Source organism: Dermacentor albipictus, chromosome 2 (assembly GCF_038994185.2).
Source record: "Dermacentor albipictus isolate Rhodes 1998 colony chromosome 2, USDA_Dalb.pri_finalv2, whole genome shotgun sequence".
Lineage (NCBI taxonomy): Eukaryota > Metazoa > Arthropoda > Arachnida > Ixodida > Ixodidae > Dermacentor > Dermacentor albipictus.
Genome location: NC_091822.1, coordinates 192,532,665 through 192,557,247, shown reverse-complemented (window position 1 = coordinate 192,557,247; position 24,583 = coordinate 192,532,665). Strand labels below are relative to the sequence as shown.

The window sequence follows — 24,583 nt, the reverse complement described above, 5'->3', positions numbered from 1 at the left end:
CGAATCGCTTCCTTCTCGCCTTCCCAGCGACGCGGCGTGTTTCTACGGCGTCGCAATTAGGCAAACGGGCCATTGCCCTATAATCGCCCACGCTTTGTGCAAAGAACAGGCAACGCCTGCACCAGCGGATAGGCGGCAGCGGGAAACAATAAAGACACGATGATCACGCGTAGTGGCAAAACCAGTCCACAGTACGCAGAGACGGTTCGGAATGCCGGCCACATTTGCAGAGACATGCCACCCCGCCTATGCCTGCCGAAGATGCGACGGCGAGACGTGGGAAACAATAAATAAGAGAAAAGATGCTGGGCGAAAAGAAACATAAGAGGCAATCGGTATGATCAAGCGTTCGGTGAACCGGGTAAGATGCCAAGGTGAGAAAAGTTGGCCTCAAAGCTGCTCTCAGGACCTTGGCGAATAGTAGTGTTATGATCTGCGAGACGTATGCAAAGCGCGGATTTTCTAACGCGTGGGTGAAATCCATCAGGACAAGCTGTATTTCCTATCGAAGAACAAACACATAATACATCGTTGCGGTTATGACGCACAATCTAAGGCTGATACCTCGGAGCATTGTGCCTCGCCTCTCTCCTTTAAAGAAATGATAGAGAGAGAAAAAAATCGCGCATAAACTCCTCTGGTTGTTATCTAAGTAGGCCTAAGCATTGTACCCCTTGCTCATCTCCATGCAACCCGGTCTCATTATCAATGTTATGAAACCTGATACGACCGGCATAACCAACAGCGCTGCGGCAGCACGAACTGCTGTGGACGGGCAACGCAAGGTGAATTGATGAGGCAGCAAACTAGCGCAGGTGGCGGCGCCAGGTGCGCTGATGACCTTCCGATTATTATAAGCTGGTGTAGGTCTTTAGCGCCGTATCCATCCGCGTCGAACCATTATGCGCCGCGCGGACCATATCTTGAACGCAGTCTGCGATACAGACAGAGAATGCCGACAGCTGATAGCTTCACGCGCTGTGTTCTCGCCGTTTCGCGTTGAAGACTGACACGCGGGCCCATATATTGAGGAGGAGGAGGAGGAAAAAAACTTTACTTAAGGCCAACACTAAGGCCCAGTAAAGAAGAGCGCTTGCTCCGCTAAGGCCCGTTGTTGATCCACCGAGTCCGAGTGAAGCCAATCACTCCAGGAAGGAGAGAAAGGGTAAGGAAAATAAGGAGAGGTAATGACAGTGTTACATGAGTACAGAATGCGTTTTGTATCTGCCCTTATCTCCGGACAGTTGGGGCAGTGAGCTGTGCTACGCCAACCGAAGTTGTAGAGCATTAGTGGCTTGAGAAGAGTGTTCATTTGAACTTTGCGAAGGACATGTGCTTGTTCCGTGTTGAGTGAAGGATGAGGTTGGGGCAAAATAGCGCGGTTTTCCTTGATGTTATTGTAGTGTTCAGCTATATTGAAAGCGATCTCGAAAAGGGGCACGGTGCGGCGTGTGCTGAGAAATTTGAGAACGCTGTATTTTCGCCGCTTCATTCACGTGGAAGCGACAGGCAGCACGAAGGTAAAGCCACTCGCTGCTGCGGACCCTATATATATTGTATGCGTGATTCCAAAGAGTGTATGCACCTTTCACTTCCCTTTGCTGAGTGCTTGAAGCCTCAGTCACCTACGCCGTGAGCCGGCCAGGCATTGCACTATCTCCGGGATCGGCCCACATTTTTTTCTCACGTGACTGACGGTTTTCTCGTTGGGTAAGCTTAAAAATGCTCACGCATAAAAAAATGCTTCGTTGCAGAGGCTATAGAGAACCGATGCACGCCGTCCGAAGGCCTTATTCGATAACCTGCTCGCACACAGGAACGCTTCGTGTCCCAGGCGCCGGGAGATCAAGGTAGCCGACGATTGGATAACTAGGCCACCGACCATTTCTGTTCTTTCACTGGCTAAACCTAGATATTGCTTTCACCACGCGGCGCACTTTTGTCGAGGCGAAGCACAGTATATCTGCTGATGTGCTCAGCAATTCAACAGGCTATGAGAGCAGTACAAAGGAGCGCAGGACTGCGCGTGCCGTCATGAGCGAATGCCTTTCGGAAGACCTGCCACGGAGGTTCGTGTGGGCAACAATAAACCGAAACTAAATCGGGGAATGGGACATTTAAGGGCAGTGCTCGGGACAACCACGCGTGCGGTTATGCCACAAGCTCACGGGTGCGTTCGCCCGGCGGAAGCGCTATCCGCGCTCCATTCTTCGCCACCATCTTCACACGCCGCTGCGGCTTCGGCGTTGCGTTCCAACAACCGGCGGTCAGTCGCACGCTTCCTTGGAGCCGCGATTCTTTTTCTTCCTTTTTTTCCAGCCGTGGTCTTTCTATACGCGCGCAACGCACTCGTGGCCACCACAGAGGCGAAGTTGCGTACTCAACGTCCTTTCGTTAGTTCCCGTCCATGGCTTCGGCGCGCGTATAATTTCGCTCTTGCGCCTAGATTCTTTCGCGCTGAGTGAGTTACTGTCCCTGGTCGGACGTTTACGGCTGCGTAACACCGCTGAAAACGAGAAGAAAAGGAAGCCGGCCGCTACAAGCTTAGTGCGGTGTGGCGCATTTGCGACTTCTTTCTGCCGCACCTTTTTCGTATAGTGTCTTTCTTTCCAGCAGCCAGAAACAAAGCTAGCTCACGTTGGTGGCGATGTCGTTCCGAGAGCAATAAATTCCGACGCTCGGGCTCCGCGTTCAGTTACAGCGAACGGCGGCTCCTTCCACTCGCTGACTCCGCAGCGCTCGCGCGGCGCTAAGACAAGCGAGATGAAGCGATGGATGGAGCGGCCGGCTCGCGCGCGCTGCGCTATTGCGCTTTTTTGAGATTAGCGGTGCAGAAAATTAAGGCCGCTGCCGGCTAACGGCTTCACACGCGCGCCCACGCGGCGACAGGCGACACACGGCCAGCAGCAGTAAGGAGGGATAACGGCGCAAGACAAAAACAAAAGAACAAAGCGAGGAGACGAACGACGAAAGCGAAGCACCCCGCTAACGTGGCCTGGACCATGTCGCCACTGAGCGCAGAGTCACTAAAGCTCGGAGTACAAAGAAAGAACCGGATGCGCTAACACGCGGGCTCCCACACGTGGATGACTACAAAGGCACTGAGGAGAAATTCCAGAGGTGTAATGACCTTAGCTATACGACGAGCTTGGTTTTTTTCCCTCTCTCTCTTTACAGCCGCTCATCTCAGCTTCGTATCTGCCACGGAGGTAAGTCGAATGCACATTGAAATAACCCGCCTTGTATGTGAACGCTGACGCATAAGTGAGCGTACACAAAGCTTCCGTAAGCTTTACTTTGAAACAGAAGAATGATGAGCTTTACTTCAGTGGTAATGGTCAATGCGCTGAACTCCTGCGAGCACAAACCTCAGATTTTATTAACGTGCAGAACACTTAGCAAGAGCCGTGTCTCCTAGACTATTTGCACACGTTGCGAAAGGCTCGGAGAATGAAATTTACAAGCTCAGAGACGATTGGAGAATTGAGGCCCAGATGGCCTTATTGTCATAAAATGAGCACAGTAACTTATTCGTTCATTTTCAAATCCGAAATTTTAGCGTGGGCTGATATAGTGTGTCCCACGCTAACGTTAGTCAAACAGTTAAAAAAATAATATATAAGGCATAAAATAAGTGCGCAACATGCGATTACAAAATCTACGGTGTTCGGTTTTTAGAGGTCCGACAGCCGAACACCCTAAGTCTTAAGATCTTATCTTGCACCGTGCCTTTAAATCTTCTTTTTCTTTGAACAGCTTGGCTAACGTTAGCTAGGACACCCTATGTATGGCGTCATAAATGGAAAGGAACAGGAGCGGCGGGAGGCCAGTAAAGTTTGGACTGCGCACTCTATTTTAACCTGCATCGAAATTTTAGTTCACGGACGCTTCGTGCTTCACCGCAATCCGCCGTCGAGCCCATGACTGCACGTTCGTCCGTACAGCATCGACACCACAACCGCTAAGCCATCTTCACACCTATCGCTGACGCTTGCTTTTGCTGCATTTGTTCTACATTTCCGGGATTGGGGGGACGGGGGTGGTTACGTTCCAAAAACACAATTTGATTACGACGCACACCGTATCATGGGCCTCCGGATTATTTTGACCACCAGGGGATTTTCAGCGTGCCCCGAATGCACGGAACACGGCCAGTTTGTCCCTATCGAAATGTGGCCGCCGCGGCCGGGATTTGATCCCGCGACCTCGGGCTTAGCGGCGCAACGCCACAGCCGCAAAGCCACCGCGGCGGGTTATATTTCCGGAGTAACTGCAAAGGTCGAGATGAACGTAAGCTCAGAGCTCACGGATCCACGAGAGACGTATACGTGGCGATTCGCAAGAGAACCCGAAGAAAGCGAAAGCTCTCGAGAAGGCACCGACCCGCTCCCTGAGCCGCGCGCCGATGAGTGCGAGCACGCGCTCAGGACTCGACGTGATACTTGCCAGGGATTCCTTGCGATTCTGATGGCGCGAACGCTTTTCCTTTTTTACCGCTGCTACAGAAGTGGATCGGGCATTTAAAGGAAAGAAACCAGACCGAAGCGAGCGCCATATTTTCCACATCGCGCACTCGTTAATGACGTGACGGCCGACTGAGCCCTTTGTGCCTGGCACCCAGACCCCGGTGGCACCAACACCGGCGCCCCGTGCTGTTCTCCCTTTTTAGCTTACATTTCGTTCAACTTTCCACCTTGCCGTGTCGCCACCGATATACATATATATTTTTCTGGTCCCCTCTTCAGCCTTCCTTTCGCATCCCGAACCCGAAAAAAGTCTTGCGCCCCCGAGCGATTATGCCGGGCGAGAATTCCTCGCTCTCGCGACCTTTGTATTTTTTTTTCACTCTCGTCGCCGACAAGCCACATCCTTTCCGTTTCGCCGCGCAGCAAGCTACCGTGCAGCGCGAAGCCAAAGGCGGCGCGCTTTGTTATCGAAAAGTCTCATCGCGACGCGACGTTCTGCGACGATGTTCACCGCACGCACTCCACAACTGCACCGGCGGTCGCCGCACTGATTCGGAATAATTTTCGACCCGGCTGCCAACGTCTGGCAAAAATTGTGCGCGTTCGTCGCGCGCCTTGCTTCTATTTCCTGAAAAAGGGTTCAGTGAGTGAGAAGAAAGAAAAACAGAAAGAACGTAAGGCGAAGCTCACGGCAGAAGGGGTCTTTAAAAGGAGCATGAACGAAAGGTTAAGGGCATAGAAGGAGAAGCAGAAAGGGAACATTGCCTATAGCGGCATAACCAAAGGCCGGAACCGCCGGGGGAAGCGAGTTAAATAATTCAAGGGAACATTGCCTATAGCGGCATAACCAAAGGCCGGAACCGCCGGGGGAAGCGAGTTAAATAATTCAAGGGAATCTCACCACCTCGATCACGGCGATGACATTCAGAGAAAATTTGCCTATGAAAGCGAGAGCGCCTCAAAGATGGAAAGGGGGGGGGGGGGGAGGCGAAAGAAAGCTGATGGAACCATTGTCGAGAGCGAGGTGACAAAACGTTCGTTTCGCTAGGTGGCGTTTCGTATGCTCTTCTCCGCCTCCTTGTTCTGTTTTTCTGGTGCGCAGAAGACGCAAACGAACGATCACACAGAGCGTGGCGTTCAGCGTACGCCCCCCTCTCTTTCCCATTGACCCTCCCACCCTCCCTCAAGGCACACACCTCAATTGCGGTCTCTTCCCATTCTCGTGCAACCCCCTCCCTTTACTGTGTGCAAGACTCGCCTGCCTTCCGCGACAAGGAAACGAGTCGAATACAAACCGTTTCCTTTTGAATCCCATCTTACCGTTCGTATAGCGGGCTTGCGAAGTATTTGCCCGGTGTCCTGAATTCGCTTATTCCGTTTTTTTCTTCGTTCTTCGGAAGCGCAGACGTGCACGCGTGTTTCGGCGTACGAGTACCGTCCTTTTTTTTTTCTTTTTCCCTTTCTCTCAGACGCTCACTGGTAGTTCTCGCGCTTTCGTATCGCAATATGCAGTATTTAAGGCCTCTTCGAGCGGAAATTCCCAACATTTTCGCTTAATTTCGTCCTTCGCAACTTCTACATTGGCTTTTTATTTCTTCTTTCTTTCTTTCTCCGTGGTCTGTTCAGAACGCACTTCTTTTAAGAAGACGTGCACCTCACACAGGCGACGCAACGACGGAACGCGAGTGAGGAAGTTAGCAAAGGAGAGGGGTTGCAATAAAACGTTTTGCAAGTGTGCTTATCTCGTTTGCCTTTATTTTTTGTCGGTGCTCATTCCTCTCTTATTCCGGGAGCCTCCGAGCGAGACCGACCTCGCACCCCCGCTTTTCCTTGCTGCTTGTTTGGTCGGCGCGCACACACGGTGGCGTTTGTAATTGTCCGAGGCAGGCATTGGCGCGCGCTTGTGCGTGCGAGCCCGAGGCCCTTTCTTCGTCCTCCCACCTCGACCTCCCGTCCACAACGGAAGCGGTGCGCCGAGTCCCACGCCGCGCGACGCCGCCGCAGGAAGCGAGGCACGCGCGTCTGGTTTTGCACGCCCCGCCAGATACGAGACGTCGAGCGAGCCGAGAACGAAGAGAGAGACAGAAAAAAAAGATGGCGGCTCGCGCACTATCGGAAAGCGTGTGGGTGAGCACGGGTGCGCTTCCTGAATAGGAGCGGGTTATCGAACAAGGCGGGGCGAAATCATTGTGGAACGCACATTCTCATTCGCACCTTGGAAGCACTTCCGTTACATTTAAGTTGGCTTTATGTGGTCGATTCACTCGTGATTGGAAAGAAAGGGGGCCGGTTTTGAATCAACTAAAGGCGAGAAACCGGGCAAAAGTAGCGCGAGTTATGTAAACTAAATGAGAGGTAGGAATTTATTAGTCTTGTTCCGATAGCTCGGTAGGATGTACTGGAGAGCAAGAACGAAAAGCTCTTCCAGTCTGTTTCTATTTCGTTTCTGCCACTAGTCCCTCACGATTGGTCAAACATTTTTCGGGGCCACCCTGACTTCACCTGTCTGTTACGCGACGTCACCAAAGCCGCGAAAACTCTTCATTGGATATCAAGCGCACACATGCTGATTATGCACGACTAGGCGGAAGAATATATACATACATACATTGCATATATATATATATATATATATATATATATATATATATATATATATATATATATATATATATATATATATATATATATATATATATATATATATATATATATATTGAGCTTCCTTTCGCCATTAGGTCTCCGATATTGGTCAAAATATTTCGAGCTGCGCTCACTTCGTCTGCCTGTCAGGCAACGGCACAAAAACTCACCATGTCAAGGTGAAGTGTGTATGCATTAAAGATGATCATCTTTAATGCATACACGTCACCTTGACATGGTGAGTTTTCGCTGTTTTGTGTCAAACGATTAAGCCGAGCAAAACTGAATATAAAGAATGGATGCCAACAAATCGCTCTGGCACTGGCTACTCGATCGTCGTTGCCGAGAAGAATGGATTTTTCTGCTTATAGAAAAATAATTTGCGTTGCACTACAACGTTGTCGAGCCCTTTCGGTGCATATAGGAGATCGCTCTAGCAACTATTTTTCTCTGAGGATTCGTTCTAGGTGGAAACTTTAACGCTGCGTTGCGTGCCGCCGCTATTTTCGACCAGCCACCGCAAGTTGAGCATGGAGAAGCGGAACAATCGCAGACGCTGGCACGGTACCTCTTCATGCGGTCTTCTACTTTCAGTGTCTCTTCTGCGCGCTTCTCGCATCTTAGAGAAGAAAAATATGGGAAGATAGGTAATGCTATTTCTTTACAAAGTAAGTAAAAGTGACGTCTTACAAGCGAGAAGAGCGTTTGATTGGGCTGTTCAAAGAACTTTGCGGGTGAACCCGATGATAGCGTCGGCGGCTACGTAGTTTTTTGACGCCAGAAGATTTGAGTAAAAACAGAATAGAATACTTTTGCGTTATACGGCCCCTGCAGTCTCACATAATTCCTAAACAACTTAGAGAGCAGTAGTAACGGGCATAGGGCCGATGTAATGTACGGATTCCTTTCACTGTATCCTATTCCTTCCTGATAGTCCGCCGTTTGCGACCAGTTGATTCCAGTGATTGCGTGGGCGAAGCACCGCACGGGCCACGATGAAGTGAGAAAAGGAACAACACTGTAATATAATTCTTACATCACCTTGGCCAGGCCTCTATTTGCACAGCGTTTACCGCATGGCGCAACAGTCCACAACGGTCTGTTTTGAGTTAAAGATAAAGCGTTTGTGCTTGAAAACATAAAATTTTATTCAGTGTATAGAACCCTGGAAATCAACCTGATCAGCTCAGCACCGATGCGACAGAAGCGAACGAACTCAGAGGAGTATGGAGTTTCCGAAGGCAGCAAAGACAGAGTGATCGCGACGCTCCTCTGAACACCCCACGCAGCCGCCTTGTACAGTGCATGCGGACCACTGCTCCCGTGACCGATGTCTCGGGCGGAGAAGACATCTCCTCGCCGCTTTGCCTGCAGCACTGTGGAACCTGGTGGGGACAGATCGAGGAGCGTGTTCGCGTCAGCGCAAGGAAGACAGCAATGTTGCATCTGATTATCGCGTTAGCACTATCATCTCTCGTGGCGTATCTCAGAGGCTGCTGTTGTTCTGTCGAAGCCAGCAGTGAAGAATAAACAGACAGACGCGAAACGCATAATTTAGCTGCTTAGTGCTGTCGCATGTGATGTGTGCAAGTCATAGATGGTAATGAGCCTATAGACAGGTATTATGCGTACGTATTTGTTTCGAAATGCAGGGTTGCGAACCTTCCTGTTCCAGATATCCACGAGATAGAAAATCTTTTCATGTGCGCCGCCACAACGCCAAGGAATGATGTAGACGCTCAGACAATCGACACCGTCGATAACGAAACACAGAATCAGCGAGCCATTGGATGGGCTGGAGAAACTAGAGCTCGTAGTAATCGTGTTGTCTTCAAACTCCGTCGTTCTTTTTATCAGCTTTTTTGTGGACAGAATGAACAAATAAAACCACACCTTATAAAGTGTCATCGTAGATCAGCACCTCGTTCGTTCGTCACCGCCGTCCCGATCTCCCGCGACGTGCACCTGGCGTAACCCAAACGAGGCAGGAACGAAGCGAGATTCCCCCACTGCACACAACTGCTAACGCGCTGCCCCGGCTCGTGGCTTCAACTCTCTCCGTTTCGCTTTCACTTTCAGCGTTCTCTCCGATGCGGTGGCTATAAATTTCCAGAAATCTCCCCGGCCGCAGCGTTAGCGTCGACAACGCGCTTCGCATTTCTTTCTTCCAACGGCTGCGAGGGTGCTCTTTGGACCTTCCGGTTCAACGCTCCGTCGGGAGCGTCACTCAAGAGACACCCGACGACAAACCACGACTCGAGAGTATACGGGAGAGATCTAAATAAAAAAGAAACAAAAAAAACAAGAAGAACCACGAAGCTCGAGCAGGAAGCCGCTGCGCCTTCAACGCCCGAGGTTCGAACGACCAGCACGACTATAGAGCCCAGTATACGAAGTGCGTAACGGCCAACAAAAAACCCGCACAGTACCAAGAACGTGGATGCGTGGAGGGGAGAGGTGCGGTTATATAGGAAACGTACGACATCTATCGCCTTGAACGCCCGCGCACTCACTCGCTCGACTGCCCGCCCCGGAGAGTCTATATTTTTCGCGGCACGTACGGTGTTTTCGTTTGCACTCTCCCCGCTCTTACAAGGTTGCTTCTGGCGCCTTATCCCGATTATTTACTGGACCCGACGGGGACACTCTCTCCTCCCTATCCCACCAAGCATTTCCGTCACGGACCCGACGTGGATGCGCCAACTTTCTTTCTTCCTTTTTCCTTCGCTATCAGCGGCGTGTTTTTGTTCGCTTCTAGCGCGGCAATTTATTGGCTCCCAGCTGTTGAGTAAGGCGTAAGAGCCACTTCCCGCAAAACCCACCAACCTGCTTGTCGCGGTTGAATCATCCCCTTTATTGTGCATGCCTCACGCTCGGCCGGGCGATCCGGTACACCGGCGACGTCCAGTCGGTAAACGCCGTTGCTGCGCTTGTTGATCTTTTTCTTCTCCGAGCGCGTGGAGGGGGACAGAAAACGAAAGGGGCGTCGGGTGGTTGCCGAGCGGGTCGATCGCCGTTCACAGCTTAGGCGACGAGGCAATGAAGGGGGGAGTTGTGTCTACATTTCCGGTGATTCGATAACGCTCAATGTACTCCGTATAGAGGTCCATAAGCAGAGGAAGAAAGAGAGAGAGAGATAAAAAAAGGGAGAAGAATCTTCTAAGAAAGAATCACCGACAGGAAAGAGAGAAACCAAAAAAGCCAAGGAAGTGATGGAGAGTACTGGAGACCCCGGGAAGGCCAAGTGGCCACTACGTGGACGAGTGTCGCACACGCGGGGAAGTGATTCCGGGCCCCATACCGGCGCGACCGGTGATGGCTACAAATGGCTGCGCCCGCAGAGCATCGGTTCCGCGTTCCAAACACCGCTTCCTACTACCGACCTATGGCCGCGTTGCTTTCTCTGACTCTTTGTGCGTCGTTTACTGAAGGCAGTCGCGCGCGAGACTCCTGCGGTTGCTCGCTATCGCGTTCGGGCAGAAGCCACAACCACCGTTACGCGGTTCGCGCGTCATTGGCTTCTCCTCGCTGCTCGCGTGCTGAGCAGAAAAACAAAGGCAATAACGTGAAGAGAGAAGGAGCCGACATACTGCCCTTTGTTTATCGATACAGGGGAGTCCGTTGCTCTGAGTTGCTAAACTATTTACGGAGAGTTATTATGGCGTGTTCCTACTTAGCCAAAACATTGCTGTTGTTGTTTTACGACACGTACAGATAAAAGAAGTATAGATACATATACATAAAAACTTGGAGTGTCTATCTGTCCCTGCTCACCTACTCGAAGACACGCATGCACTAAGAGCTCTATAAGTTGCAGTTACAATTTTATGTTAAGTTAATACTAAGTAATGTTCCAATTCGGTCACGAAGGAACATTTAACGATAACTCAATCCGGATGTAACATGCGCGCCAATCGTGTGCCTCACTTGGTCGCAGTTATCGCCTCACTGTGCGCTCGAAAGTGCAAGTCTGGAGCTCCTAAGCACGGCAGGGAGCGAGCGCTACCGCTTGAAGCCGAGGCGTTCGGGGCCGCGCTACCTTATTGCAGCCGCCTGTTCCCGAGACAAAGGCGCGAGCCACGTGACACCTGAAGGTGGCTTCGAGCGTTGTTTCTCCGCCGCCTCCAAATGGAGCCAAACTTGGCCCAGTCGAATCCCGGAAGGTGCCGCTTGCCCCGCTCGGCCGTTATCCGAGAGGCGCGGCCGAGACGTTTAATTTGGCGATGCGGCGGTACCGCTGCCAAGAAATCCACGCTGACGGCGCCCGCGAGCGCAGCTGCCTCAATTTGTCTCCGCTAATGAACGACGTCCCAAACGGCGAAGAACGCGCTCTGAAGCACTCGGCGCGGATTTCCTGGCCGAGACAGGCTTTGGTGAATTTGCGCGCGCGTCGGGCCTCTGTGTGAGACCGCGAGTGCGCCGCGAGATCCCGGAAAAAGGCGTCCGCCTTGTGCGGCCCCTATGTGCTACACTACCTGGCGCTTTCATCTTGCTGCAGTACTGCGCGGCCGACGTATTTTCGGGCCAACGAATGCGCGCGCTGCGCTCTTTCCAGGGGTAGAAAAGGAATCGAATACACGGCCAGACCTTGTGCCTTTTCTCTGCCCCTCCTTTGACTAGCTTTATAAATAGTGCGCACCGGTTCGTTTCGAACGAGGCGCAAACCACTGGCGCCAGCTCGGGGAGACCCGAAAGAATTTCCTTTTTTTTGCCTTTCTTTTTAAGCGCTTTTAGACACCAGCGGAAGTTTCCATTGCGACAATTTCGTATGCGCATGACAGTGATCCATGGTCCTCCATGATGTTCGCTGGCATGAGTGTCCGTGGTGGGGACACCGCGATATGCCTACGGAGCAAGGAGTAATCGTCGTCTAGACGCAGGAAGATCAGCAAAGCGCGACGCCGGTACATTTGCGCTTGACATGCGCTCGAATAGCGACGCAACCTGAAATATGGGGACGCGTACAGGCAATCCACGGTTTTCTAGAGAAAGTTAGCGAAGTTTCCGTGGCCCAAATTAGCTCACAGCCTATTCATCTCCTTAAAATGAACCTGTTGTGCATGACTGCCTGGGCAAACAAAAGGGAATAAAGACCCCCGGTTCAGTCGGATCGTAGCGCATAGCCCGGGTGAGCGAAATGGTAATTCATTCATGAAAGGAACATGGCCTATACGCCTCTATGCGAACAATATAAGAGGAGCGATGACGCTGTACCAGTGGGCGTTTGTGCTTGATTGGTGACACACGTTCAAACACTCGGAGAGAGAGAGAGAGAGAGAAAAAACATTTATTTGGACCACCGAGGTGGTTGCTCTTGAGGTCGAGTGGGTGGGGTCCTCATTCCAGGACTCCACTGGCCGTGGCTGCTCGACGTACTTGCTGGACGAGAGCTTCTTGTCCCGCCAGGGTATCGCCGGTCAGCTGTACCTCCCACCGCTCAAATGACGTGCTAGGCGTCTTTAAGTGTTGAGGTTTGCCCTCGCACCCCCAAGAGATGTGAAAAAGTGTAGGGCGTGTGTCGCCGCACCAGGGGCAGATGTCGCGATATGTATGTGGAAACATTTTACTGTATCTGTGTAGGTTTGGAAATGTGTTGGTCTGTATAAGTCGGAGAGCTACGGCATCTTCAGTGCTGAGATTTTTGTGAGGCGGGGGATAAATCCTGCGGTTGAGTCGCTGGATCTCCAGTCGGTCGCAATAATTGGATGGCAGGGGCATGAAGGTAAAGGGTGGGGATTGATGAGACGATTGGTCTTGCCCCGCTCGGTTGATCAGCGCTCGAGCTAGGGCGTTCGCCCTTTCGTTCCCCTCCAGACCCGCGTGACCCGGCGTCCACGTTATTTGATGGTATTCTTGCAGCCTCAAACACTCGGAGAACGTGTATTGTCGCCGATCCACTATCAGTGGTTACATTGGTGGTGTAAATACACGCACACACTGAAAGATGGTGAAGGCCAAGTAAGGTGTTTTATGCAAAAGAGATTTTTTGCTTCCAATAAATAAATAAATAAATAAATAAATAAATAAATAAATAAATCTATCTATCTATCTATCTATCTATCTATCTATCTATCTATCTATCTATCTATCTATCTATCTATCTATCTATCTATCTATCTATCTATCTATCTATCTATCTATCTATCTATCTATCTATCTATCTATCTTTCTATCTATCTATCTATCTATCTATCTATCTATCTATCTATCTATCTATCTATCTATCTATCTATCTATCTATCTATCTATCTATCTATCTATCTATCTATCTATCTATCTATCTATCTATCTATCTATCTATCTATCTATCTATCTATCTATCTATCTATCTATCTATCTATCTATCTATCTATCTATCTATCTATCTATCTATCTATCTATCTATCTATCTATCTATCTATTAAAGTATTTATTTGTCGTGTATTGGATACGCTAATACAAGTCCATTTGGACCGATAGTCATGAGACAAGTAGCCTGATATGGTACCTATTGTAAACTATAGCGACTTAGGATGCGTTACACGAGGATGATTTGGTATCTTGACAGGGGTGCCGGCAAGGTGAGAACTCGCGTCCTCAAATTGCGGGAAAGATTCATTACAAATAATTTGGGAGGGCAGCACAATTCAGTGAAACGTTTTAAATATCGTGCATGTGCGTATTAGATGGTGCCCCATGTGTGCGCGGTCTTGGTGTGTGTGCGTGTTGACTTATGTCTCACGCCTAGTTTATAGCCGCACCTAAAGATTGTGCACTGACTAATGTCTCCACTATCCTTGAATGCCGGCACAGCTAGTGTTTTTTTTTTTTCTTAACAATATGTTTCAACCAAGATCAGCTTTGATTTCTGGCGACTTCTCAACGACGAGATAATGAAGGTTATCTAGAAGAAGAAAAAAAGAACACTTTCTCCCTCTGTCAGGGTTGTTGGTCTTAACATGAAAGTGAAACGTGTATTGTAAGAAGCAGAGGCAGCTTCGTTGCACATTCACAAACACAAGGGGCCGACAATCTAAATGAAGCAAAGCTTGTTTGAGTTACCGAGTTAGCAGCAGTAGCGGATGACCTGAGCACAGTCTCGTCACCTATGTAGCTCAGTACGACTGCGATGTTCGATGCTTGTCGACGAAAGAATGTTGACGAGAGGTGTGTAAAACAAAGAAGTACGACACACGTCCAAATACATTTAAGGCCTATATATACTTTGTGACCCATCCTATACCGACTAAGGCACACTTACTTTCATTACCTGAAGTGAACAAACTAACTTGCATAGTGGTCTCGTTCGGCGTGCATGATATGACTGTCCAGCGGCCATTGAGCTTCTACTTAGCATGCCTTCATAGTTTCCGACATCACGTGGTCGGCAACGCTGGACAGGCATACGCCGGAGTACTTAGGAGAGAATTTTGTCATCTCCATATGAATTCAAATCGCTGATTCAATTCTTCTTACGACTTTCCTCCCCCTCTCCCCCCCCTTTTTTTTTCGCATGACAGCTTGGCGCTGTAAGCTTTACACATCATTATGCCGTCAGCCTTCACGTTTTCAGTAAGCTGTGATTTAAGGCATCAGTGCTGCCGACTGAAGAACGTCTAAGATTTTGCGATAACCTTTCGTCTTCTTTTATTTTAGTTTTATTTCTAACAAGGTTGGGACATTGATCACGAGCCCCTACCAAGAAACTTTTGCTCTTAAGAAATATTTTTCCGTTTAACGAACTTAGATGGTTCTGGCAGAAGTGTTTCGCCTGCAGCATAAAGGCACAACAGAGCAGAACACAATGATTGGGCGCAAGAAGTTGGGAAAGAAAGCTAAGTGAAGTCTGTTCAAACTAAGCCTTAGAGTACCTGGGAATACGTCCGATACTTCAGTGAAAACAAACGGCTCTTTTATTTCTTCCCCCCAGCGACGGGCTGCCTACAGCGATAACAGCTGCTCCTCGTACTTACTGGTAATATGGTGGGCTGGAAAGGGCGATGCAGGGTAATATGAAGAAGAAGGTAAAGCAAATTAAAGCAAAGCTCTCGCGGGGCAGAGGTGAGAAGCACCGGGGAAAAGAGCGCGCATCGTTCACTCAAGCCAACTTTGAAGCGGCTCGTTAATAAAGCCTGCCTCGCCTAAAGCAAAACCTTTGCTGTCGGCGTAAAAACTGCGGGCACCCTCGAGGAGCAGGTTGGCACGCTTGCTTCTGCTTGCGCGGGCACTCTTCGAACTGCTTTTTCTTTTGGATGCCGCTCTGACAGGTGTCAGTCGAACACTGAGAGGAAAAAGGGGGCAAGTAAAGGAAAACGAAGAAGCTCGGCTCATTTTTAATAAACGCGTCATTATACGCGCCGCGCGATTTCGGAGAGCCGCCAGTCCCAACGCACTGTATACGCTGGAGCAGCGCGCGAAGCTCGTGGTCGAGTAAACAAACACGAAGGGGGCCGCCTTTCCGAAGTTCATCTGGCTGAAAACAAAGAGAACGATGGCGCGCATTATGTTCCTAATCTAAACAGCAGGTGATCCTCGCTGGCTCTGTTGTGCAAGAACACTCAAAAAAGAAAAAAAATAATGTAGAGAGAGAGAGAAGAGGAAGAATAGCGCCCGGACTCGCGCGAAAGGGGCGCGGGAGAGCCTTCAATATCCGGCCCCAGTGCCACTCGGGCCCTCGCGGGTCTCCGAAAGACAATAACGTCGCTCAGGTTGATGACGCAAATTTCTTCTGTATACAAGCCGCACGGCAGGGATGCAGAAAAGCAAGCGAGCTTTCGAGGGACTCTACACGGCATCGCTTTTGGAAGAGCACCTTCTCGGGTGTGGCCTCCAGCTACGCGACCATTGCTGGCGATGAAGCGGTGAGCTCCGCAGAGAGACTCTGTGCACCGCGGGAATAACTGAGGTTTCTAGAGTGTTCAGCGTCGCGCAGGTCAAGCCCACAGTACCTTCACGAGCAAAGAAGGGCGCATATACGCTCGATGTACAGTCGTGAGCAAAAGTTTGGCGACCAGAGAAGCAGTGAATTTCCGTTTTTATTTTTCTTTTGCAGCTGAGGCATGGATGCCGAAATGAAGTGGTACAGCCCGCAGACGCCTGCTCGACGAATGCAATTGTGGTTGCACATCTGTGGTGGAAGAAATTTGAATTTTTTGCTGATGCCGCGCTCTCGAGCGTGCGAAGAGCATAGTACAACAATTGGAATCGGGAAGAAAAATCACAGCCTATTTTGATTCTTGAAGTGTAAGGTCTCAAAAAAAAATACCAGCTATACCAGACGCCGTTTCGACGAAGATTTCGGATAAGTTTTGATCATTTGGGGTTCCTTTATGGGCACCTGATGCTCCCGCAGACGAGCGTTAAGCTTCCCCGGTCGCAGTAGCATGTGAGTGGCACTCTGGACGGGACTTGAACCGGAGACCTTGCGCTCCTATACTTTCACAATCCCGACATGCAGACTGAAATTGAGCGATACGATACACGCGTGAGTGTTTGACGATTGCCGCCAATGCACCATGTTCAGGTTGCAGATGTGCCAGAAGTAAATACGGGGTGATCATTTTTAAGTATTCCGGAATTTTTACAAATCGCCTATGACAGAATAATTCTGGTCCTTGAGAAAGACGACGAAGTGTTTCTCTTGTGGAACACTGCTCTTTCTGTTTCCCGAGTTTTTGTGATTTTTGTGTACTCCAGGGATCATCGCTCTCCTGCGGATGGCGATGAATCCTGACCCTGTTGCACGTAGTTCCGACATGGCACAGCCTTCAACATCAGCCTCAAGGAAGCGGAACAACAGCCGAGATGACGACACCACCAGTGACAGCACTGAACTGTACACGGCGAGTAGCGATGAGAGCGACGACGACTTCGTCCCTGTGCCGAAGCGCGAGGCGAAGAGGAGTATCCTCGGCGAGTCTTCGCCAGGAAGTATGTCAACAGTAAAGGCTTCCTGTGGCCCGCCGCGCCGCACTATACTATTTGTTGCCATTGATTTTTCGGACAACCTGAGAAGCATGAATCGGTAAGTCATCTCGGCACGACTTGAAGCTCTCGTGCCGAATGAGACAAAAGACAGACTTAAACCACGTAAGAACGTCTTGCCCATAGACGTCGAGCACCCGGCCGCTTTACGTGCATTACAAACTGTTACGGAGCTTGGCGACATCAGAGTCCGTGCTTACATGCCGCAGGACAGAGGCATGACAACGGGCATCATATATGATGCCAACGTCTCTATACCGAATGCTGACCTTCCTGTCCTGGTCAAACCAGCTACTGACGCTACGGACATACTGCAAGTTTGCCGAATAGGCAACTCCCGTTGTGCCATGGTGATCTTCAAGGCCGACTGTTTTCAATCACATGTGAAGGTCGGTCTTTTTCTTCATGTCGTTCGAGGCTGTATTCCGAGGCCCCTTCAATGCCAAGAGTGTCTGAGGATGGGCCACGTGAGTGGCGTGTGTAACAATAAGCTAGCTTGCCCGCGCTGCGCCGAACCCCACACAGCAGAGTATTGCAAGACGACTACCCTGAAATGCAATAACTGCAGAAACAACTTCCCACTAATCAAGAAGGAGAAAAGAATCTTGAGACAAATGGTGAAGGACGGCTCATCACGGAGGGAAGCTATAACGACTGTTAAAGAGCCCCTCACCTGGTCTGGCCATCTTGAGCTGACAATCGCAGACCATACAATGCGCGATAACAATCGTGTCTGCAAAGTATCACATCGCTACGCGCCACGGAAAGATCTGAAATTTCAAACCGAATGGCGTTTTCTCTTCTCGCGGCCGCCGCGTTCCAAGCCGCAGGATGACGTACACGTGCTAGTGAGCCTACGTACACGCGCTTGTGCTGTAACGTCGCTCGTGGTGACACGTGAATTCGACAATTATTCAAGACAACATCTATTATTTGTGTAATATGTTGCTTGAACAGACAAATTAAATGCTTAGAGAACCAATGAAGCACACAAGCCGAATGTCTGCATGTTCTTGTTTTACTTCGCACCACAGCAAGAGATGTACTTCCGTTTCGTCTGCTTGTTCCCACGTCGTGCAGACGCACGCGAGAACACCGAAACTATGTCATTTTCTACCGTGTTCCAGCATGGGATCATGCTATGTGATCCGCTTGTGTTCGCCTCAGTATTCATGTAGCACTGACTTCTACCGCTAGTCAGGTGTCTTCATGCAAAGCGCACAAATGCGTGCGCTACGCGAAACGAGACAATCACAACAGCTCGCGCGCGACGCCGTCAGCGGAAGTGCGACGCGCCACAAAAAAAGCGAGGAGAAGAAAAAAGTGAAGGCGAGGTCGGTAACGTATGCGTCACGCAATCCTCGAGGTCCGGTGTGGGAGAATGCACGGAAGAAATTTCGCTTGTGGAGGCTAGACGGGGCAAGTGGAGAGAGCGTCTATGTCTGCGGTGAAGCTCGCTTCCTGAAATCATGGGTTCACGGCACTGAAGCATTTCTATATCTGCTATTAATGAGCCAATTTGAAAACATTTTGCAGCATAACGCTCCCTAGAGGACAAGTAACAACTTCCAGAGTATAGCCGAAATTTGCTATGGGGCCTTATGAGAGGCCCATTGAAAGACGCCGTTACCGTCGACGGCGCGCTTCCAAAGCGATGTCTTTCTACCCGGAATGCATCGATGGCCAGTGCATCGCGTACAAGAAAGCTCACAGGTACTTAGGTGTTATCGTGGATCGCGACCTCACCTGGAGTCCGCATGTCTCATACATGAAGAAAAAACTCATTTGTATTGCGAATATGTTCAAATCCGTAGCTAGAAAATCGTGGGGACCGTCCGTGTACTCCACGTTGTAGCCATACATGGCACTTTTTCTCGGATTCTTGCGATACAGTCTTCCTGTTTTGTCCAACACATGCAAGGCTAATATCCTTGCACTACAGAGTACAAGCCCAAGCACTTCGGACATGTCTTGGCGTCCCGAGATGTTCTTCGACAGCTGCAACGATTTACATTGCACAGAAGCAGTCGATCACCACTCACATCGTCGGTGAGAGGCTGAGAGCGCACATCCGACACCTTTCTCGGCGACCATCCCACCATTTAGCCACTTTTCCAATGCGAAGTCTACAGGTTACGTTCTGTGGCGAGACACCATGACTCGATACCATCTGGCTTCAAGCCTGATAAACGCCCAACATCGGCATTGTGGTATCTCCGGCAAATTCACGTGTGCCACTTAATTCATGGGATTGCAAAGAAGGCATACTTGTCACCCCTAGCCCTGAAGCAGTTGTCTCTGCTTCTCCTCAACGAGTCTTATTTTGACAGCATAAACGTTTACGCTGATGGTTCCACCAATTCAAACAGCTCTACTGGAGCAGTAGTTGTTTCATCAGACGCCTTTTCTTTACAGTTTAAATATTCGCGCAATACAACGTCGACACCAACAAAACTTGCGGCTCTTCAAGGTGCACTCAAGTTTGTGCTCCAGCAGCCACCAAAACGTTGGGCCATTTTCTCCGATTCCAAAACAGCCCTACAGACTCTGCAGTTTGCCCTATACGTCATGGGTTACACGAGCAGCTAGTGTACGAAATAAGGCACACTCATCATCACGCGTTCGAGAAAGGCCACGGCATTGTATTTTAATGGTTGCCGAGCCACTGCGGAATTGTCGGCAGTTATAACGCAGGTGTAGCTGCACGTTCGGCTCAGCAAACACATCAGCGGGTTCGTACACCGCTTTCAAGAACTGATGCTGCGCGACAACTTCAATCAGTTGCTCGCCCCATTACACTTCTACGATGGAATTCACCGGATTTCACCAACGCACGCTTGTACTCTCTCGACCCTAACTTGCGGCTTCGCCTGTCCCATGAACTCTCCCGTCACGAAACAACTTTACTGTGTCCCCTCTGGTTGGGCATCGCATTTGCAAATTCCTGTTCATTACTGATAGGAATGGTCAACAGTGCGAGGTGCTATTTGTGCGGGTGTAATGAGACACTAGAGCACCTCCTGCGTCACTGCCCATCCTTTGACATTCAACGATGTACCTTACGAGCGAAACTCAATCTGTTAGACAACAAAGCGCTCTCAGAAGAAAATATCCTTGGACCATGGCCCATGCGTTCTTGCATGCAAAATGCCACAAAAAACTCTTCTGCGTTTCTTGAAGGACACTGCATTGTATGAACACTTGTGAGAGTGGTGATTCCTCTGTGACTGACTGTGAGTGACTGGCTATTATTTTTCTTTTCTCTCCTTATCTCTTCTCATTTCCCCCTCCCAAAATGTAGGGTAGCCAACCGGGCACGTCCTTGGTTAACCTCCCTACCTTTCCCTCTTCGTTTCTCTCTCTAGTCCTTGAGGTGAATTATTCTAAGAGGTGGACATCACCACCACGAGAAATCGAAACACATATTCAACTAATGCAGAAAAATTCACTCATTAACTTCTTAATTATGTACTTAATGTTGCAATTTACGATTTGTAACCGGTGAGTTTGCAAGACGTGTTCATGTGAAATGAATCTGCAGGATGACACCAATTTCGATAAATTATTTCCCTAAGTGTGGGACTAAATACATGGGCGTTTTAGTTACTTTTTTTTTGGTTGAACGCATAAGAGAGCGGTTTGTTAAAAAGTAAGTGGAACAACAGTGCATTCTAGTGCGAGTTTAATGGATATTTATTGATGCATTTTGGACATTCATTACAAGTGAACAGGCCTTTCAAACTCACCGGCTACACTTGGTAAACTGCGATATGTGCCGTAAAGTGATTAATTGAGAAGCTAATTAGTGACTATTTAATTAGTTTTCAAATATGTGTTTTGATTGCTCGTGCGAGTAATGTCTACCTGCCTGAATAATCCAGCTCGAGGACTAGAACTATGTTATCTGCGACAGGTGATTTTTAGAAATTCTGGAAAACTTAAATATGATTCTCCGCGAACTGCTTCTCCGCGAACTGTTGCTCGGTGAGTAGACATTTAAAACGTAAATGCTAACTTATATTTAGTGAGGCCATCAGCTGGTGGTTCTAGTCGTCCGCTTCACCGCGCTGTCATTCGTGCATGTTGATCAACGCGACTTTGACATTTCGCATAAAGCTGAAGCTCCACGGCTGAACGCATAAACAGGAACAGCAACATCATTAGATTGTTTTAGCATTGTGAGATACGTTACCGTGACACGGAAGGGCCACCTCTCCGTGGAACCGCGATAGACATCCCGCAAGATGAACTACTTAGCGTACCATCATCACGTATTGCCCTGAAGCGCAGAAGTTAATTTAGTATGTAGTGAATAATTAATTACGCTTTTAGACCATACCACGTTGCCAGCGCATGAACAACGCTAAATAGTGCATCGCCACCTGATAGGTGTTTAAACCGAACATTTTCTCGGCTCAGTAGCATCGAGGCCGTATAACGGCAAAACAAACAGCTTATCCGAATTATAAAGACAGAACTTCGCTAATACTTAGTTCTTAGCGTAATATCAGACGTTGTCAGTCAAGCGCTCGCGCGTATTGTCTCCATTATATCCTTGTTTACATTTCGCACGGTAATTTCAGCATGTCTGCACATCGTACGAAAACCAGTTTGGAAGCCTGCGTATCAAATACGTAGGCCCCCCGGTTACTTTTGTCAATAGGCAGTCCACGGATTCTATTTATGCGAAAGGACAATAATCCGAGAGAAATAAACAGATTGTCTAAAGCCCCACCCTTACGTGGAAGTAAATGTCGTACATTCATACGCGAAACGTCAGGGTGCGAAACTTACGTGGGGCGCCGTCTTCTTGAATTCCCGGCAGAGTTGCACGAGCCGGGACCTGGCTGCATCGCTCGCGTCTTGTCTGTCCACCAGTTCGGTGGCCGTCACGTCCAGTTCCTTCTGCAACAAACACCTACCTTAGAACGGGCGACACTATTGTGCGCACCTATTTTACCGCATCGTAAAAAAAAAGCCGTATGGACGTTCATTAATATGCAGCAACTTTTTTTAGACACTATCTGTCGTAAACGAAGTAAAACATCTCACACCCAGGTATTACTAACCGAATAATTTGGCGGTTTCGAGATGTCTAATGCATATGTAATTTCACGACACATGCGAACCTCGCACAAATCAAGGCATTCGAAAAGTTATAGCGAAGGATACTGATGACATTCCTCGTAGAAGTAAATTCAAATTTTGCAAATAGACATTTTAGGAGACACAGTACACACGCAGGTCATTAACATAGTCAATCAATTTCCTGTTCCACCTGTCTTGCTAAAACAAGGCTGCAAAATACGTAGACGCTCGGACACTACCAAGCTGCCAGACTCGTTCCGAAATATCCTTCCCATAAGCGATTGTTTGACGGGAAAGCAGCCCTCACTTACACGGAGGCGGCAGAGAATTAATCATTGCGTTGCTGACCGCCGCGGACGCGCCAGATCGCCGAAGGCCTTTTCACGCAACCATTTCTCGACATGCCGGTGCACACTTATTGGTCGCTGTGGCGAAAGGGGGAGAGTGCAGCCGCCGATTGCGACGTGCGCGACGCGCTATCGACGACAGCGCGTCTGACGGCGTCAAACGGAGACATCTCTCGGCGAACGACGCCACATTCAAATCGACAGAATCAAAGCCGCCGGGTCACCCGCGCCCACCGGCACAATACATCGATCCGTGATTGGTACGGCCGGCGTAGGAGCTCGCGTGGTATCGGCGGACTCGGAGCAAGGCTGTCACGCGTGAATAGGCAAAAAGGAAGGCCGCGAGGTGCCACCCGTGCTCTGGTGTGCCTTAAATGTATGCGCTATTGCTCTTCTGTTTGCTTTTATATATACTGTTTTTCGGTAAGTTACGCGATAGCCACGAATAAAACAGGGCTCCTTTCTCCAGAAACAGGGTGCCATTGGGAACAACGTAACCGAAGGCACCAACTATTTACAGGTCTTTTCTCTGTCTCAAAGTTTTGTGGCTATGAAAGACATCATGTTTTTTTGCTCCTGGGTTAATCCAGACAACACGGGGCTTCTCAGTTCGCGCACTGGCCTCAGCACACGGTTGATTTCACGCATCGGAATGCAGTCGCTGGTGCTGTGGATCGAGCATGTGAGTTCGTTGCCTTGCGACAGGAAGGCGCCATGTAGTTATTGAGCCAACGCTGAGGTCGACAGCAACAAGTTCACTAAAAACCCTTCCCTGCAAAGCGGGGTAGCAAGAGAGACTTACTCTGGCCAAGGTTCTTCTCTTCCCCTCCCGTTCTCCCTCCGATTTCATCTTCGCCTCACGCCTGATGGTCGACTGTTCACAGAATAGCATCCCAAATATAAACTAAGAGGAGCACAGTAACTGGCTTCGTGCTAATCTTCGACACACTGACATTTCTCAACATGACCGTAGTCTCAGCACAGTGTTGCTTGTGCATTTAGGACATGTTAAAAACCGGAAGGGTTGGCCGGAAATGGAACCCAGTATGCCTCACGAAATCACAACCAGGATGCTGCAGCCACTATAGCTCCCACGACGGGTAACATGCCAAAGTAGCCCCCTATCCAAATTTGTTCTCGCAATCCGCAGGAATATGCTTGCGTAAATATCCTAATGTAGCCTGTTAACACAGCAGAGAAGCTGCTACAGCATCGGGGCCATAGCTGTGTAATTACAAGTTTCATCGATCTGCGGATGAAGTGGACCGTTATTTCATATTTTATCAGTGCCAGTCCGGAAGGAACCGTGGACTGAGGGCGCCTCCCCGCAGAAGCAGAAAAGCATCTGCTTGTCCCTTTTCCTTCTTTCAATAAATGTTTTCCTCCTCCTCCTCCTCCTCCTCCTCCTCCTCCTCCTCTAGCTGACTGGTAGTGGCTAATGGTTAATATTGTCGTTCTAATATTTTTTTCGGGTAGTGCAGCTAAATTAACGGGTTCGCAAAACGCCAAAAGCGCCCGTGCCATTTCTGCGCAGCTTGTAGCTTGGCTGCGGCACCTTCTGTCTACCGGAGCACTTATTCGAGGAAGGAACAGCGGAGTTATTGTTTCAACTGTCAGCACTGGCAGCTGAAACCGACACCACTTTACAAAGTATAAAAATCCCTCAATATTCCACAAATTTTACCATTGAAGATGTTTCGCATTTACAGGTAGAGGTATACGTCCATAGAAAATTTTTCAATAAAATGGTCACCAACTATCTGCACTAGTTCCGACATATAGGAGAAGCAGTTTTGCCTGCAGTTGTTCGATGCCGCGATATGGCCAAAACGTCGAACCGGCTTGTTGTAATGCTCTAGCGTAGTCCGTCAGACATCGCACTTCACTTTGGAAATGCCCTAAAAGAATTTTTCTGCAGCCAGAAGCACTTAGAGGCAGGTCGGCCATACGGAGACCGGTCGAACGACGCAGCCGTCGAGAGCAGTATCGGCCCCATAGACCGACGCCGATGACAACGGCGAGCCGGCTACTTGTTCGTGCTTCGCCATTAGCACGTCACGCAACCCTTTCCACGCA

The 24,583-nt window shown here is 49.3% G+C and overlaps 1 protein-coding gene across 1 annotated transcript in view; it reads right to left on the bottom strand.

The window, feature by feature from the left end:
• ct (homeobox protein, cut) overlaps positions 1-24,583 on the bottom strand; it is a 760,713-nt gene that overhangs the window by 592,358 nt on the left and 143,772 nt on the right. The window contains exon 2 of the mRNA XM_070534591.1: positions 21,867-21,977. Within this exon, the coding sequence (XP_070390692.1) occupies positions 21,867-21,977 (111 nt within the window). The remainder of the gene's footprint in view (positions 1-21,866; positions 21,978-24,583) is intronic.